Source organism: Geotrypetes seraphini, chromosome 5 (genome assembly GCF_902459505.1).
Source record: "Geotrypetes seraphini chromosome 5, aGeoSer1.1, whole genome shotgun sequence".
NCBI classification, from domain to species: Eukaryota; Metazoa; Chordata; class Amphibia; order Gymnophiona; family Dermophiidae; genus Geotrypetes; species Geotrypetes seraphini.
In genome coordinates this window covers 269004376-269020518 of record NC_047088.1, presented here as the reverse complement: position 1 = coordinate 269020518, position 16143 = coordinate 269004376, and the positions used below count along the sequence as shown (strand labels likewise).

The 16143-nt window shown below is 41.2% G+C and overlaps 1 protein-coding gene across 8 annotated transcripts in view; it reads right to left on the bottom strand.

Annotated features, from left to right (window-relative positions):
- Positions 1–16143, bottom strand: part of ATG9A (autophagy related 9A) — a 383311-nt gene that overhangs the window by 287987 nt on the left and 79181 nt on the right. For 7 of the 8 annotated variants that reach the window (XM_033944872.1, XM_033944873.1, XM_033944874.1 and 4 more), the window contains exon 6: positions 7825–7889. In XM_033944872.1, the coding sequence (XP_033800763.1) occupies positions 7825–7889 (65 nt within the window). Of the gene's footprint in view, positions 1–7824; positions 7890–10287; positions 10365–16143 lie in introns of all 8 variants that reach the window. The other variant, XM_033944875.1, reaches the window with a different exon arrangement.

Below are 16143 nucleotides of genomic sequence, written 5' to 3'. Positions count from 1 at the left end.
TCTGGAGGCTGTTATAGGGGAAAACACCCTCCAGGGATTCAAGACAAAGTTAGACAAGTTCCTGCTGAACCAGCACATACGCAGGTAGGGCTAGTCTCAGTTAGGACACTGGTCTTTGACCTAAGGGCCGCCGCGGGAGCGGACTGCTGGGCACAATGGACCACTGGTCTGACCCAGCATCGGCAATTCTTATGTCCTTATGTAGCCATTCCCTTGCACTAGACCGCCTCTGGAATGGGAATTAGCCAGTGGCAAGAGTCAGCCTATGGCTGAGACGTCGAGTGGAGGGGGTTGGTGTGGTTGGGGGTAGCCCCAGGGTTTAACCTCCACTGGTACTGTGCAGGTTGCTGTTCCTTGTCTGGATCTTTCTCTGCAAACCCCAGGAGAGGCCAACGTGTGGCCCGACATTCAAGTAGCGAGTTCATCGTCTGGAGAGGCATGCTGCATTCCGGAGCCCTCGGTGTTGCGGCAAGTGAGAACAGGTTGTTCAAGGATGGTGGCTACTGGTGATGGAGCCATAAAGCAGGGCATGCTTCCTCCAAAGTGATCTTCGGGTGCCGGTCAGACTCTACTGTCTGACTATGCTTCCACCCCTGTGGACCACTGGATGCACACCAAGACGGGTGAAGGTGCAAAAAATCAGCTGACACACTGCAGAACACTGCTGAACCCCCTAAGCGTGCCAATCTGTGCTCAACCCCCCCCTCTCCCCCTCCCCGGTTAACAGGGAGTGAGGCTTGGTTAGGGACAGCCCTGAGCTCTGAAGAACACTATGCAGACTGGCTAACAGGGACCCTGAAGGGATTGGCCTGTCAGTTACAGACCAAAGTCTGAGAATTCTCAAGCAGGCAGAGCTTCAAATCCACTGGAAAAGCAAAAATAACTGCAAAAACAACAAAACTACATTAATTAAAAACAATAAAAGGAAGAAAGCAGAACACACACAGCTGCAGTAAGCATGCAGAAGTGAAAGATTGCTAGAGGGTGCTAAACTAGTCTGTGAAGTGCACTGGAGACAGAGTGAAAAATCTGGAGTGGCTCCCTTCTTCAGTATGCAGGTATGGGGAAATAACCCTATGGTCTAGAACAGCGGTTGGCAACTCTGGTCCTCAAGGGCTGGAATCCAGTCAGGTTTTCAGGATTTCCCCAATGAATATGCATTGAAAGCAGTGCATGCAAATAGATCTCATGCATATTCATTGGGGAAATCTTGAAAACCAGACTGGATTCTGGCCCTCAAGGACCGGAGTTGCCCACCCCTGGTCTAGAATGTCTCACTTTAAATAAATTTTAAATGAAAAAGGAAGAAAAAATTATAAATATAGAAGTTAGTTAAGGACCGATGACGATTAGACATGTAAAGCTCAAGGCAATGAAAGTGATTGAGCCTTGAGGTACTGTGAAGATGGTAATTTACTTGGGATAAAAGTTAATGAGTTATATGAAAGTAAAACCTCAAGTGTGTTAAAATATATGCCTTAAGGGACAGGTTTACATTTGTACATTTTGAATCTTCCTTTGGTTTTTAGGAGCAATTTTCTTAGGGGGGCGTGGCTTCGGAACGTACGGGGATGGTCGGGTAGATGATTAGCTCCTGCGGTGAAAGGCTAATTATTGTAATATAAGTTAGTTAAGATTTTTGTAAGTCACATTGGAATACTTAAAGTGTGAATATAATGGCATCAGGTAAACAAAGTAAAAATATTTTGACAGGGTCAAGATCGGGTAGTGTAAAAAGGTTGAAAATGGACTTGGTATCCCTGTCGGCGGTTTCACTACCAACAGAAGAAATTGAAAATAGGGATCTGATGAGGGAATTACAGAAAATTAAAGAAATAGTGAAGGAAAATGCTAAAAACATAAAGGAAGTTAAAGAGGAGGTGGCAATTCTTACAAAAAGAATACAGTCAGTTGACATTAAAATAGATCAGCTAGAGAAACATGCTGAGAAGACAGAGGCAGAAATGTTGATTTGTAAGAAGGATCATAAAGAAATAGATTTATTGAGGAAAGAACTGGAAGATTTATTGAACCGAGAAAGGAGGAATAACTTAAGTCTGATTGGGATACCGGAGGGGATTGAAAAAAATGATTCAGTAGCGTTTCTTGTAAATTTTATACCAAAAATCATACCGTTGAAAACTGTATATCCCTTGGAAATAGAAAGGGCACATCGGATCTCGACAAGGAAATTAAATAGACAGAAGGGTCCGCGTCCACTAATTTTTAAGTTACTCAGATATCAGCAGGTTGCAGAGATTCTTAAACTGGCAAAAGAAAATAAGAATCTTAAATGCCAGGATTCAAAGATATATATAGTGCCAGACTTTGCAAAAGCAAGCACTTTTGCAAAAGCAAGCACCTTTGCAAAAGGAAGCAGCTTTTGGAATTGTGTCCTCAGTTAAGATCATTAGGGGCTTTGTATGGCTTAATATACCCGGCAACTATGAGAGTAACTTATGAAAATAAAACTTTAAATTTTGAGGATGCAGCAAAATTGAAGGAGTTTTTAGATCAATATGAATTGCCTATGGTTTCTTAATGGCAAATCCTGATAACTATATATATATTTTTTATATTGTTGCTTCATTTATTTTATTTTAGTACACTTTAACACCTGCTAATGAGAAGATTTAAAATGATAAAGCTAATGACTTTGAATATGGTCATGATACAGTTAACATTTGATACAGTTGAAAGCAGCACGTGGTCATCTGTAGCAGTTACTTGGAATAGAGATGCAGTAGAATGAGCATAAGAGGAGCAAATATTTTCTTCAGATTTAAATCCATTTATATATACTAAAATTGGATGAAAAGTACAATGGAAATAGAGAGCTGAGTAAGATAATGAGATTTGATTGAGTTGATGTGCAAAACTATGAATGGGAGGATTGCCTGTATGATACGGCTTAATCCTTCCTTGCATCATACTTTTAAATCAGCTAAATGCCTAACCAAAAAGATTTAAGGTGCTCAGCTACGATCATAGTGCTGTATAGGAAAAATGAGTCATGATCTGTGCGCACGGCACCTTGAAACAGAAGTAATCTGATAGCAGGTTCAGAAGTTCAGCTTAGTCGCTGCTCTATGAACTAAGGAGTCAGTTTATTATGGTTTGCCATTATATGCAGCGCTTTGGGCAAGTTTGTGAGGTTGTTGTATTGTACATGATAAATATTTATTGGCAACCTTTCTTTTTTTCTTTATAATTTCTTTATTCATTTTTAAACTTACATCAAGTGTACAGTAAATATCAACCAAATATAATACAACATCACTTGAAAAATTTTCAATATCATAAACCAAGAAGATTTAACCCCCACCCCCTCCCAAATTCATATACAACTAATATATACCACATGAAAATAATATCTTACGACAATCATCTATATATTCTTAATGGAAAAACAAGAAATCCCCCCCCCAAATCCACATGTGTATTAAGATTGGGAAAAGTGTAACTTATTCATTACTATAATTTAATAAAGGTCCCCACACATCCTTAAATTTATTATAACCTTTTTGAACAGCCAACGCTCTTTCCATTTTATACACTTAACAAACTGAAGACCACCAAAAACAATAATTCAGTCTTTTACAGTCCTTCCAATTATGTGTTATTTGTTGGATGGCAACTCCTGTTAATATCAATAAAAGCTTGTTATTATTAGCAGATATTTGACATTTAGCTCTCATAGACATGCCAAATAAAATTGTGTCATATGACAATGCTACATGGTTCTCTAACAAACAATTTATTTGATCCCAAATAGACTCCCAAAAAGCCTTAATGAATGGACAATAAAACAATAAATGATCTAAAGTTCCAGCTTCAAGATGACAATGCCAACATCTACTAGACTTAGAGCAATCCAATTTTTGTAAACAAACAGGGGTCCAGAGTGCTCTATGCAAAAGGAAAAACCATGTTTGCATAGATGCAGACATTGTACACTTCATCCTCCAGGACCAAATACGTGGCCATTGAGACACACTAATTTGATGCTTCATCTCAATGCTCCAAATATCTCTAAGTCCAATTTTTGGTTTCTTATTTAAATAGCCAGATAATAATTTATACCACTATGCGGCCTGGTGACCCAGGAAGTCTGCCTGAAAGCATAAAAAATCCAAACTAAATTGATTATTAAGAGATTTCCATTCAGGGAACCCTGCTTGAATAGCCTGCTTCAGTTGCAACCACTTATAACTTTGTTTTTTATCTAGACCAAATTTAAGTTGCAGCTGTGAAAAATCCAGCAGTTTGCCATTAGATATAACATCATTTAAGGTTCGTATACCTGCTTTAATCCAATCCTTCCAGACAATCTTAAAACCGCCTATTTGGATCCTGGGGTTTAGCCATATATTTTGATATGTAGATTTTTGAATTGGAAGAGGTGTTAAATTATTAATAAATCGTAAAGTTTTCCATGTGTCCATTAATATTCTATTGTTTTTCCGAATTCTAGGCATTTTGATACTAAGAAGATGACGAAGTCTAATGGGAAACATGAGTTGCCATTCCAAATATAACCAATCTGGTAGCTGTTCCATGAGTTCTGGGAGGACCCAATACATACCTTGACGCATAACATAGGATTGATGGAACCTATAAAAATTTGGAAAATTTATCCCACCCTCCACAATTGAATTTTGTAAGGTCACTAAGGCAATTCTTGCTCTTTTACCCAGCCAAATAAACTTAATCAACATACTATTTAACTTTTTATAAAAAGACCCCTGAAAAAAACTGGAATCATACCCATTTGATAACAAACAACAGGAACAGTTTGGACTCTTCCCCACCAAGATAGATGCAACAGATTCCATTGTTCACATAACTGTTACTTTTTGCAATAAAGTCTTTTCATTTATTTTCATTGTCTCATCAATTGTCTTTTTTATCCAAATTCCTAGATATTTTATTCCTTCCTCCTTCCAGATAAAAGGAAATGAATCGAATAAACCTTTTGTACAATGTACATTTAAAGGGAGAACTTCTGACTTAGTCCAATTTATTTTATATCCCGAAAATTTCCCAAAATTCTCAATCAAATCAAGCAAACATGGAATGGTTGACTCAGGATTTCTCAAATGAAGCAATATATACTGTAGGCAACCTTTCAAGATGCTTGTAATCTGTAAATCTGGATATAAGCCATATTATGAATCTTCTATGGTGGTATGAACCTGAAGTTTCATAGAAACTGATATATTCTGGTCATGATATAGCAATATTCTATACAATATAAATGGAGATGAAAGTTTGAAATTGCTCCGAGTTTCTGCAGGACTTCATGGATTGGATACAGCAGACACTGGATATTTTATTTACCTCCTGACAAAGAAGAAGTTAAAAAGAGCCCTACATTTTCGTTCAACTATAACCTTTTGTTTGTTTCCAGAACTACATATGGAGAAGATATTTTGGAGAGAGTGGGTTTATGAATGTGGGCAATTTGTCTGGGATACATGGGGATTTTGATTTCTGAAATTTGTTGGGTTATGATTTGATTGTATGAGGAAAGGTGTGGGATGTCATCAAAAAAGGATTGAGAAGATAGGATATATTGTTGGGTATTATAGTTATCTAAAGATTATTTACTTCCAATATTTGATTTTTATTCATATGTTAGGATATAATGATATTATAGTGAGGAAGAATTTATAATTTTTCTTTGATAATTTCTTTTCTGTATGGTTAGTAGAAAGTGTTCTTCCTTTGTATGCTTAAAAAAAATATAAATAAATAAATAATAATAATAGATTGGGATCATAAATTAAATGATTTTTTTATTATGGATGACTTGCATTTTATTATTGTAATGATTATAATAATTATTAATATTGTTTATAGATTTTAGCCTGAGGGGATTTTTTCATTTACTTGATCTTGTATGTGCGTTTCCAAGCTGGTACTAATAGATGGGATGGGGAGGGAGGGGTTGGATAGGGGGGGGTTGGGGTGGGGATTGGGAAGTGGGAAGTGGGATGGGGTTTAATTTGAATTTTCAGTGTGGGGAAATTGATCATAGTTACTTTGTGGATTTGAGTACAAATTGTGACTAATCAATATAATGGGTTTTAAAATCCTTTCATTGAATGTTAATGGCTTCAACCATCCGATTAAAAGAAAGAAGACGTTATTATACTTAAAGCAGCAGAATGCCGATGTTTGTTTTATCCAAGAGTCTATATGCAGATGGCTGCATATAGACATGAGTGTGGGCAATACTACTGTGGCGCTTATTAATGTGTATGCCCCTAATTCGAATCAAATTGAGTTTTTTAAGACTCTGCAACAAATAGTTTTACCACTGGCTGCTAGCAATTTGGTAGTGGCGGGAGACTTTAATGCTGTAATGGATCCTTTATTGGATAAAAAAACCTAGTAAAATTATGAAGTCACTAGGTCTGGACAATTTTGTAAATTCTTGTAATTTAAACGATATCTGGCGAATTCTTCATTTTAATGATCGAGAATTTTCATTTTGTTCACATGTTCATAAATCTTTTTCTAGAATAGATAATATTTTTGTTTCTGATCAGTTGATACAACAAGTAACACAAGCCTCCATAGATCCAATAATTCTGTCAGATCATGGTGGTGTGTGGATTGAATTAAATTTTGTTGATCAAGATAATACTAGACCTGTTTGGAGGTTTGATAATGCAATGCTTACGTATCCAAAATTTTGTGAAGATTTTCAATTAAAAATTGATGAATGTTTTCAAATTAACAACACAGAAGAAATCTCTATAGAAACCTTGTGGGATGCTTTTAAGGCAACCATGAGAGGTCAAATTATTGCATTCTCAGCATATACTAAGAAACAACTAAGAAAGCAAATTATTGAAAAAGAAATTAAGATTTTAGAATCAAAATTGATTGGAAAATGGGAACATTCTACGTTACAAGCTCTTTTAAAAGCTAAATGTAAATATAATGAGATTTCTTCTAAACTGGTTAGGAAGGATATTCTTTCTCAGCAAGCTTTGTATTATGGGAGCTCAAATAAGGCTAGAAGATTATAAATGCAATTAAGGATGAAAAAGGAGATATTCATTCTCAATGGACCTATATTCAAATAATTCTTAAATTTTTATAAAGACCTTTATTCTTCTGAGCCTTATTTGGATAGAGAAAAAGATGGTTTAGAATTTTTAAAACTAGTTGAGGGTCCAAAAATTCCTAGCTGTGTGTGCGCACATGTAGTCGTTCATTTCTTGTCTAGCTGTGTGTGTGTGTGCAGTCGTTCATTTCTTGTCTAGCTGTGTGTGTGTGTGTGTGTGTGTGCAGTCGTTCATTTCTTGTCTAGCTGTGTGTGTGTGTGCAGTCGTTCATTTCTTGTCTAGCTGTGTGTGTGTGTGTGCAGTCGTTCATTTCTTGTCTAGCTGTGTGTGTGTGTGCAGTCGTTCATTTCTTGTCTAGCTGTGTGTGTGTGTGCAGTCGCTCATTTCTTGTCTAGCTGTGTGTGTGTGTGTGTGTGTGTGCAGTCGTTCATTTCTTGTCTAGCTGTGTGTGTGTGTGCAGTCGTTCATTTCTTGTCTAGCTGTGTGTGTGTGTGTGTGCAGTTGTTCATTTCTTGTCTAGCTGTGTGTGTGTGTGTGCAGTCGTTCATTTCTTGTCTAGCTGTGTGTGTGTGTGTGTGCAGTTGTTCATTTCTTGTCTAGCTGTGTGTGTGTGTGTGCAGTCGTTCATTTCTTGTCTAGCTGTGTGTGTGTGTGTGTGTGCAGTCGTTCATTTCTTGTCTAGCTGTGTGTGTGTGCACAGTCGTCCATTTTTTGTCTAGCTGTGTGTGTGTGTGTAGATACTCACATTAATTCGAAAATCTCTCCAATGAGCATGCAGGTAAAACCATTCTTCTGGTGCAGATTATATACCTGAAATCATCTGTCAAGGACATCAGTTTCCCATTTTCTCTTGGTCTGGAGCCCTTACAGATGGCATAACCATACTAGTAAGAAAAGCCTTAGACCAGGGGCTCTGAAAGTGTACAGACAACTCTAATTTTCAGCACATATATTTATAAACAGTAGTTTCAAAGCAAAAATTTATTTGCCTGGTTTGGTCACCTGGATCACTAGACCCATTCTATAACTCCATGACTGGAGTTAAGAATGTGGTCATAAACCATCCTTCAATTAAAATTTTTCATGGCACCATCTCGTGGTATCACTTCTCAAACATGACACTATAAGTTATGGGGCTGATTCTATAAATAAGTGTCCCAATTGTGGGTGGCACTAGGCATTCTACCGCCATTTGGCAGCCAATTGGGACAAATGTTTTTAGAAAAAAACCTAGGTAAGGAACATTGCTTACATTGTAGGCAACTGTCATGGGTCTACAGAGATGCGTAGGGACACTTAAGCTTCCCCAAGCCTGGGCATGGGCAATGTTTCACTCAGAAGTGGCCTTGGGCGAGTTTAAGCATCCCTACGCATCTCCCTAGAGCCGCGACAGATGCCTGAAATGTAGGCCTGCAAAATGCTAGCCTACATTTCAATCCTAAAAGTAGATGCTGCTGCTGGCTCTGATGATCGCGGCTAGAGAATCCCTTTTCAGCTGAGCCAGCAAGACTCCCCAAAACTGCAGCTACAGGGAGTCCTATCAGCTTAGCTGATTGGGGGGAAAATACCACTGCCGCACCTTCCAACACCCACATCTGTGCGGCAGGAAGGATGCCCACTCCTTCCTGCCTAACACCCCTGACACTAACATGCCCCCATACATCCGCATGACAGGAAGGATGCCCACTCCCTCCTGTCTAACACCTCCAACATCCCTCCACATCCAATCAGCAGGAGGGATGCCCACTCCCTCCTGCCGTCTGGCCCCATCGATCCCTGACACCCCTCGACACTGCACCCGATGCTGCAACACCCCACCCCATACCCCACTTGACATTCCAACATCCCACTCGATAATCCCTGAATCCCCCCTGTACCTTTGAAGAAGTGCGGCAAAAGGGATGCCTCCTGCTGTCTGGCCCACCTCTTCCAAAATGGCAAACCTTCCCCTTCCTGGTGCATCCTGGAATACATGGGGAGAGGTCTAAGAACCTGATTGGTCCAGATACCTAAGATCCCTCCCATAGACACCTGGGCCAATCAGAACCTTAGGCCAACTCCCGGTGTATTCCAGGATGCACCAGGAAGGGGAAGTTGGCAAATGGAGTTTACTCTGAGGAAAGGGATGTTACCAGTGGTGTGCCTCAAGGTTCGATTCTTGGGCCTGTTATTTTTATTAATTTTGTAAGCAATATTGCTGAAAGGCTGCCTGGTAAGGTTTACCTCTTTATGGATGATACCAAAATCTGCAATAGAGTAGACAGCATTGAAGGTGTGGATAACATGAGGAAGGACCTAGTGAAGCTTGAAGAATGGTCCAGAATTTGGTAGCTAAGATTTAATGCTAAGAAATGCAGGGTAATGCATTTGGGCTGCAAAAACCCTGAGGGAACAGTTTTGGGGGGTGAAGAATTTTTGTGCACAAAGGAGAAATGGGACTTAGGTGTGATAGTATGTGATAATCTTAATGTGGCCAAACTATGTATACAATGCGATGTCAATAGCTAGAAAGATGTTTGGGTGCATAGGGAAAGTAACAGCCAGTAGGAAAAAAGGAGGTATGGATGCCCCTGTAAGACTCTGATGAGACCTCTGATGAGACTCTGATGAGACATTATATATTATGTATAATTCTGGAGACCACTCCTTCAAAAAGATACAAACAGGATGGAGTCAGTCAAGAGGAAGGCTACTAAAATGGTCAGTGGTTGTCATCATAAAGTGTATGGGGACAGACTTAAAGTCATCAATATGTATACTTTGGAGGAAAGGCTTCAAAGGAGAGATATGATAGACGTTTAAATACCTATGTGGCATAAATGTGCATGAAACAAGTTTCTTTCAATTGAAAGGAAACTGGAATGAGGGGGCATAGGACGAAGTTGAAAGGGGATAGACTCAGACGTACCTCAGAAAATACTTTTTAACAAAAAGGGTGCAAATGCGTGGAATGGTCTCACAGTGGAGGTAGTAGAGATGAAAAATGTATCTGAACTCATGAAAGCTTGGGATAAGTAATTGGATCTTTAAGGAAGAGGAAGGGATAGTAGATGGCAGGAATAAGCAAACTAGATAGGTCAGAGAATGTGGTAAGGGAAGATTAAATACTTACCTTGATAATCTTCTTTCTAGTAAATAGGCACATCATTCTTGAACCTGTGGGTTATGTATCTCTGATCGCAAGATCTGTGTAGAGAGCCTCATGTACATTTTTTTTCCTGCTCCATCTTCCCACTCTGGGCTGTCCTTTTACTCCTCAGTTCACATCAAAGTAGGTGGTCAGCCCTAGAAAAAAAAACATAACAGGGATGAATATGGGGAGTCTCTCCAAGAAACAAATCTGTTCTGTTCGTATCACAACATTTAACATGAAATATTCATGAAACATTTAAACATATAACAAGGTGGAACAAACAAGCCACCTACCTGAGGGCAACCTGCACTAACAGTCTTGGCATTTTGAAAGATATACCCTGGTCGCTTCAAAATACTATAGTGGTTTCCTCTATCCTTGACTTTGCTGGACAGAGGAAAGAAACAAGATATCCAGTAATATGAATATGTCTGAGATAGCAAGCAGGTTAATGAACATCTGATAGGATGGGCTTCAAGAAAGATGTGTATTTATTTACTAGAAAGAAGATTATCAAGGTAATTACCTAATCTCTTCTAGTGCAATAAATACATCATTCTTGAACCTGTGGGATGTATCAAAGCATTCCCCCAGAATCTAGGGTGGGACAGATGAGCCTGGTGAAAGTACTGAAGATCTGAACGAGGTGTCCAATCTGGCCAAGATAAACAACCTATAAAAGTTTATGAAGGTATGAAGAGAGCACCATGTGGCCGCAGTACAAATTTCTATAGGGGAAACTGCTCTAGACTCTGCCCAGGAGGAATCTATATTCCTAATGGAATGTGCCTTTAAGTGTTCTGGAAGTTACTTTCTGCTGCTGATATAAGCTGTTTTTGAAGCTGGCTGGCCCTGGTAGCCAGTATCTGCCAGCACAAAGATGATCCAACAATCAAAACTCATTTGTCATTTTCAGATGACGAAACAACACTCCGTGGACATCTTCTTGGATCCTGAGGGTATGAAAGCCAGCAATCGTATTTCCTGGTTGATGTGAAAAATAGAGACTACTATCAGCAAAGAAAAAGGGGACTATACTGGAGAAAATTTGAGAAATGATTCTTGTAGTTCAGACATCTAACCACTAAAAACGCTGTTTTAACTGTCAGATTCATCAATAACACTGTCTCCAACTGTTCATACGGAACTCTAGTGAGAACCCGGAAAATGAGTTTAAAACACATTTGAAACGGTTGATGTGCACGAAGATCAAGATGTAATGCTTCCTTCAAAAATGTGGAAACACATGGGTGAGAAGCCAATGGCTTTTTATTCAACTAGGCCTTTCTCAAGCTCTTCTTGAAGGCAAGCTAGGATCAGTGAAACTGATGCCTTGACTGGGTCCTCCCTCTTCTGTGCACACCAGCCCTTGAAGCACTTCCAGGTCTTCGCATAGGTGGCCAAGGTTGTCAGTTTCTTGGACGTTAGGAGAGTGGCAATCACTACTTCCGAATAGCTTTTGTGCAATAGGGTCATTCGCTCAAGATCCATGCCATAAAATCAAAGTGCTCCAGATCCTCCATGGTGATTGGGCCTGTGAGAGCAGCCCTGGTAGTCTGAATCCCTGGTTCCTCTCTAGATGGACCAGATCTGCATACCACAGACACCTCAGCCAGTCCAGTGCAATGAGAACTACCAGCCCCGGACGTGACATTATTCTTTGTAGGACTCTGCTTATAATAGGACATGGAGGGAACATATACAGGAGACCTGCCTATGGCCATGGCTGAACCAGGGCATCATCCAGACCAGCATTTCCTGTCTCGTATCTTCGACTTAAAAACTGTGCTGATTTTTTTGTTGGCAACTGACTCCATCAGGCCAAACCTCGGGTGCCTCACCGACTCACAATGCTGTCAAATGCCTCCTGAGATAGAGTCCATTTTCTGGGATTCAGTCTGTTGGCTGAGGAAATTTGTTTGCATATTGTTCACTCCCACTACTTGTACTGCCAAGAGTGCTAACAGGTGGATCTCTGCCTACTGAAACAGCATTTGGGCCTCTAACCATAGAGGGGCACTCCATGCTACCACCATTGCATTGTCAGAGAAAACTCATGATGCTTTGTCCTGCAGTAAGCGTCCAAATGCCCACAGCACCAGATGAATGGCACTCAGCAGTAACCAGTTGATGAACCCTTCCTCTGTGAGGGGGACCAACGTCCCTGCACCAGGTGACCCTCACAATGAGCTCCCCAGCCATAAAGGCTGGCATCCATCATTAGAATAACCCATGGAGATGCAAAATTGCATTCCGGGATAGAGACTGTGGTTCCAGCTACCGGTTCAAACTGCAACGCGCTTATGTTATCCAAGGCAGTGGCATCTGCAATGCAACTGTCTAAGGGGATCAGCGGGATAAGAGTGTGTGTTGTAAGGACATAAATGTGCTCTCTCCCAGGGGTCCAGATGTATAGTTGCCACCATTGACCCCAGCACTTGCAAGTAATGCCAAGCTGTCGGTGCTGACTTGTCCTGAAACTCCCTGATCTGACGTGTGAGAAACTTAAGAACATAAGAATAGCCTTACTGGGTAAAACCATTGGTCCATCTAGCCCATCTTCATGGTGGCCATTCCAGGCCAGAGTGTAACGCAGTCACTAATCCAGGGGAGAGTGTGGAAGTGTGGTTAAAGCTAAAAGCCTCAGCACCCTGAGGTTGTGGGTTCAAACCCATGCTGCTCCTTGTGACTCTGGGCAAGTCACTCAATCTCTCCATTGCCCCAGGTACATTAGGGATGGAGGAGTAATAGACCCTGATCAATTTTCAGAGGGTTGTGTTCATGAGGAGCTAGTTAAAATAAAGGTAGACAAAGCAATAGGGCCAGATGGTGTACATCCGGATGCTGAAGGAACTTAGAGAAGTTCTGGTAGCTCTGCTGACCTTTTCAACGAGTCTCTAGAGTCAGGACTGGTACCAAAGGACTGGAGAAGGGTGGATTTGGTCCTTCTCCACAATAGTGGAAGTAAGGAAGAAATAATGAATTACAGGCCGGTAAGGAGGAGTGTGTGGTGCGGTGGTTGAAGCTACAGCCTCAGCACCCTGGGGTTGTGGGTTCAATCCCTGCGCTGCTCCTTGTGATCCTGGGCAAGTCACTTAATCCTCCATAGCCCCAGGTACGTTAGATAGATTGTGAGCCCACCGGGACAGATAGGGAAAATGCTTGAGTACCTGATTGTAAAAAACCGCTTAGAAAACCTTGATAGGCGGTATATAAAATCCTAATAAACTTAAACTTAAGTCTGACTTCTATGGTAAGCAAATTAATGGAAACACTTTTAAAAAGAGAATGGTGAAATTTCTGGAATCCTGTGGAGGCAACATAGATTAACTAGAGGTAGGTCTTGTCAGACAAATCTGATCAATTTCATTGACTGGGTGACCAGAGAATTGGATAGAGGATGTGCGCTAGATGTGGTGTATTTAGATTTTAGCAAAGCCTTTGACAGTGTTCCACACAGACGTCTAATAAATAAACTGAGTGCCCTTGGGATGGGTCCCAAAGTGACGGGCTGGGTCAGGAACTGTTTGAGTGGAAGGCAACAAGAGAGTAGTGATCAATGGAGATCGCTCAGAGGAAAGGGATTTTACCAGTGGTGTGCCTCAATGACCGACATCACTGTTTCCATGTGGAAGCATGGTATTTTGAGGGCAGCATTGACTGACTTCAGATCCATGTTCAGCCTTCAGTCTTCTGAGTCTCTTTTGGGCACAATAAAATATAGGTTTTAGGTTTATCTGTTATTCCATATTGATTTTAGGTTTATTTGTTATGTCATAATAGTTGTATATCTGCTGATATGTTATTGATTGTAATTGTCTATGTTTGAATTATGTATGTTTTCTGTAACTCGCTCAGAATTTCAGGATGTGCAAATAAATTTTTTAAGTAAATAAATATGGAATATCTGCCCAAGTCCAACTCTACATCCAGGATGGCTTCTATGGCTGCTAGATCTAGTGGCCTGTTTACTGCCGCGCGGACTCTGACTTTTCTCTGGCTTTCCCACTGGAGAATCCACAAAGAGGTCTGGAAGGGGACACCACAGCCTCAAATTGCCTCTTAAGCACAAAATCCAGGCTGCAGTCCTGTACATCTTTCAATGGAGAGGGAGGTATGTTTGGTAACCTACACCACCAGGGAATCCACATTTGGCTGAATAAACACCTGATGAAATTCAGCATCCATTGGGTAAAGTTTTGTCATGGCCTTAGGCACCCGAAAGGGTCCCTCTGGGACCTCCCAACGGTCTGTCAGCATCTTAGTAATGTCCAGATGGGAGGGAAAGCATGTGATCTGAGCCTTAGTGTTGCTCATAAGCGAGCACTGGGCAGTAGAAGTCTGTGGATGTTCTATCTTTAATTCTTGTAGAGACTCATTAATAATCTCCAAAAGTGCTGTAGGCTTCAACAGCCTGCACACAGTCGGGTAGTCTCTGAGATCAAGGGCTGCCACCTGGTTGGGACCTGGTCCTTCCAGGCGCAATGCAGAATCTTCTAGTACTGAGGACCTAGACCGGGAAAGTAAGGACATAGATACAGGCTCCACTTCATCCCAGTTCTCTTCTGATTGTATCCCCGTATCTTGTGCATGGCTCCGCTGTGGGGAAACTGTTCTCTTAGAGGAGATCCCCTGGTGCTACCACCACTACGACCCCCAAGAAGGGGAGCTAGTTTAGATTTGGTCCTTAGTGGAATGCAAGGCATAGTACAGGAGCTAACTGTGTTGAGTCCTGTGACATTTCCATCCATAGTGATGAACCTGTCATTGTTAAGTCCATTACTAAACCGGTTCCCAGAGGCAAGAAACCAGCTGAATATAGAGCCTCAGAGGCTGCAGAAGTCAGGGCTGCCTATCATGAAGGAAATGAGCTTGATCCTGACCCAGAACCCATCCTTGAGCCAGAATCTGGCAGGAGAACAAGTTCCTAAAGAAAGTGCAATCAGTTCCCAAACTGTAATATGCCCAGTGAACTGAGAGAGAGCATACAAACCTGTGCCACAGCCACATAAGCTAGGGAGTGGCTTTAACAGTTTAAAACAGCTCTCAAAGAGTGTGAAGCAGGCAGCTCAGGAAGACCTGGCAGATAGGACTCTTTGGCCAGGCAAGGGCAAGGCACCAAGCAGAAGCCAATGGAGTGGGAAGGCCCTGAATCTCAGAATACTACAGAGCTGGAGGCCCCAGGAGAAAGTATGGAAATAGCAGCATTTGAAATGCCTTGATCCAGAACAAATGGACGTGAGTTTGGCAGTTTCTTGCCAGTGATTTATTTTGCCCTTTTTGGCTATTTTTGTTAGGACGGTTTGCCAAATGAAGTAGTTACCAAGAACTGTATTTTACCAGCAACTTTTGAGAATCTTCCTCTCAAGTTCTCAGTCTCCCCATCTGCTACTATGAGGTCATATATCCATTCATCAGGAAGAGTCTGGAGTTATAAGGAAAGCATTTTTCGTACATAAAGCATCTTTTACATGTGTCAAATAACTCTCATAATACTGTGTGGTGGCATATACACAAACATGATACTTTTGTGCACAAACATTCTCTGGAGCATAATTTGAGTACTGCAGGAATAAAACTGAAAAGTATGCCATGGCATTGTAAGGGGGGAGGCCAGTCCACCCCGGGCACTTGCACTCCTCCTCCTCTCTTCGCCACACACATGTCTCCCCCTTCCCTTTCCCCGTACCGCTAGTTGTTCACCGCCAAGAGCAACTTCAACTTGCTTCTTGTGACCATGTCAGCTCCCACTGACATCACTTCCAGGTTCCATGAATAGGAAGTGACATCAGAAAGAGAGCCGACGCGGTTGAAAGGAACATGAAGTTGTTGCTCACGGCAGTGAACAACTAGAGGTATAGGGAAAGGGAAGGGGGTGTATGTGCGGCAGGGGGAGGCGGGGAGTGGAGAGGAGGGCAAGGAAGGGGCGCC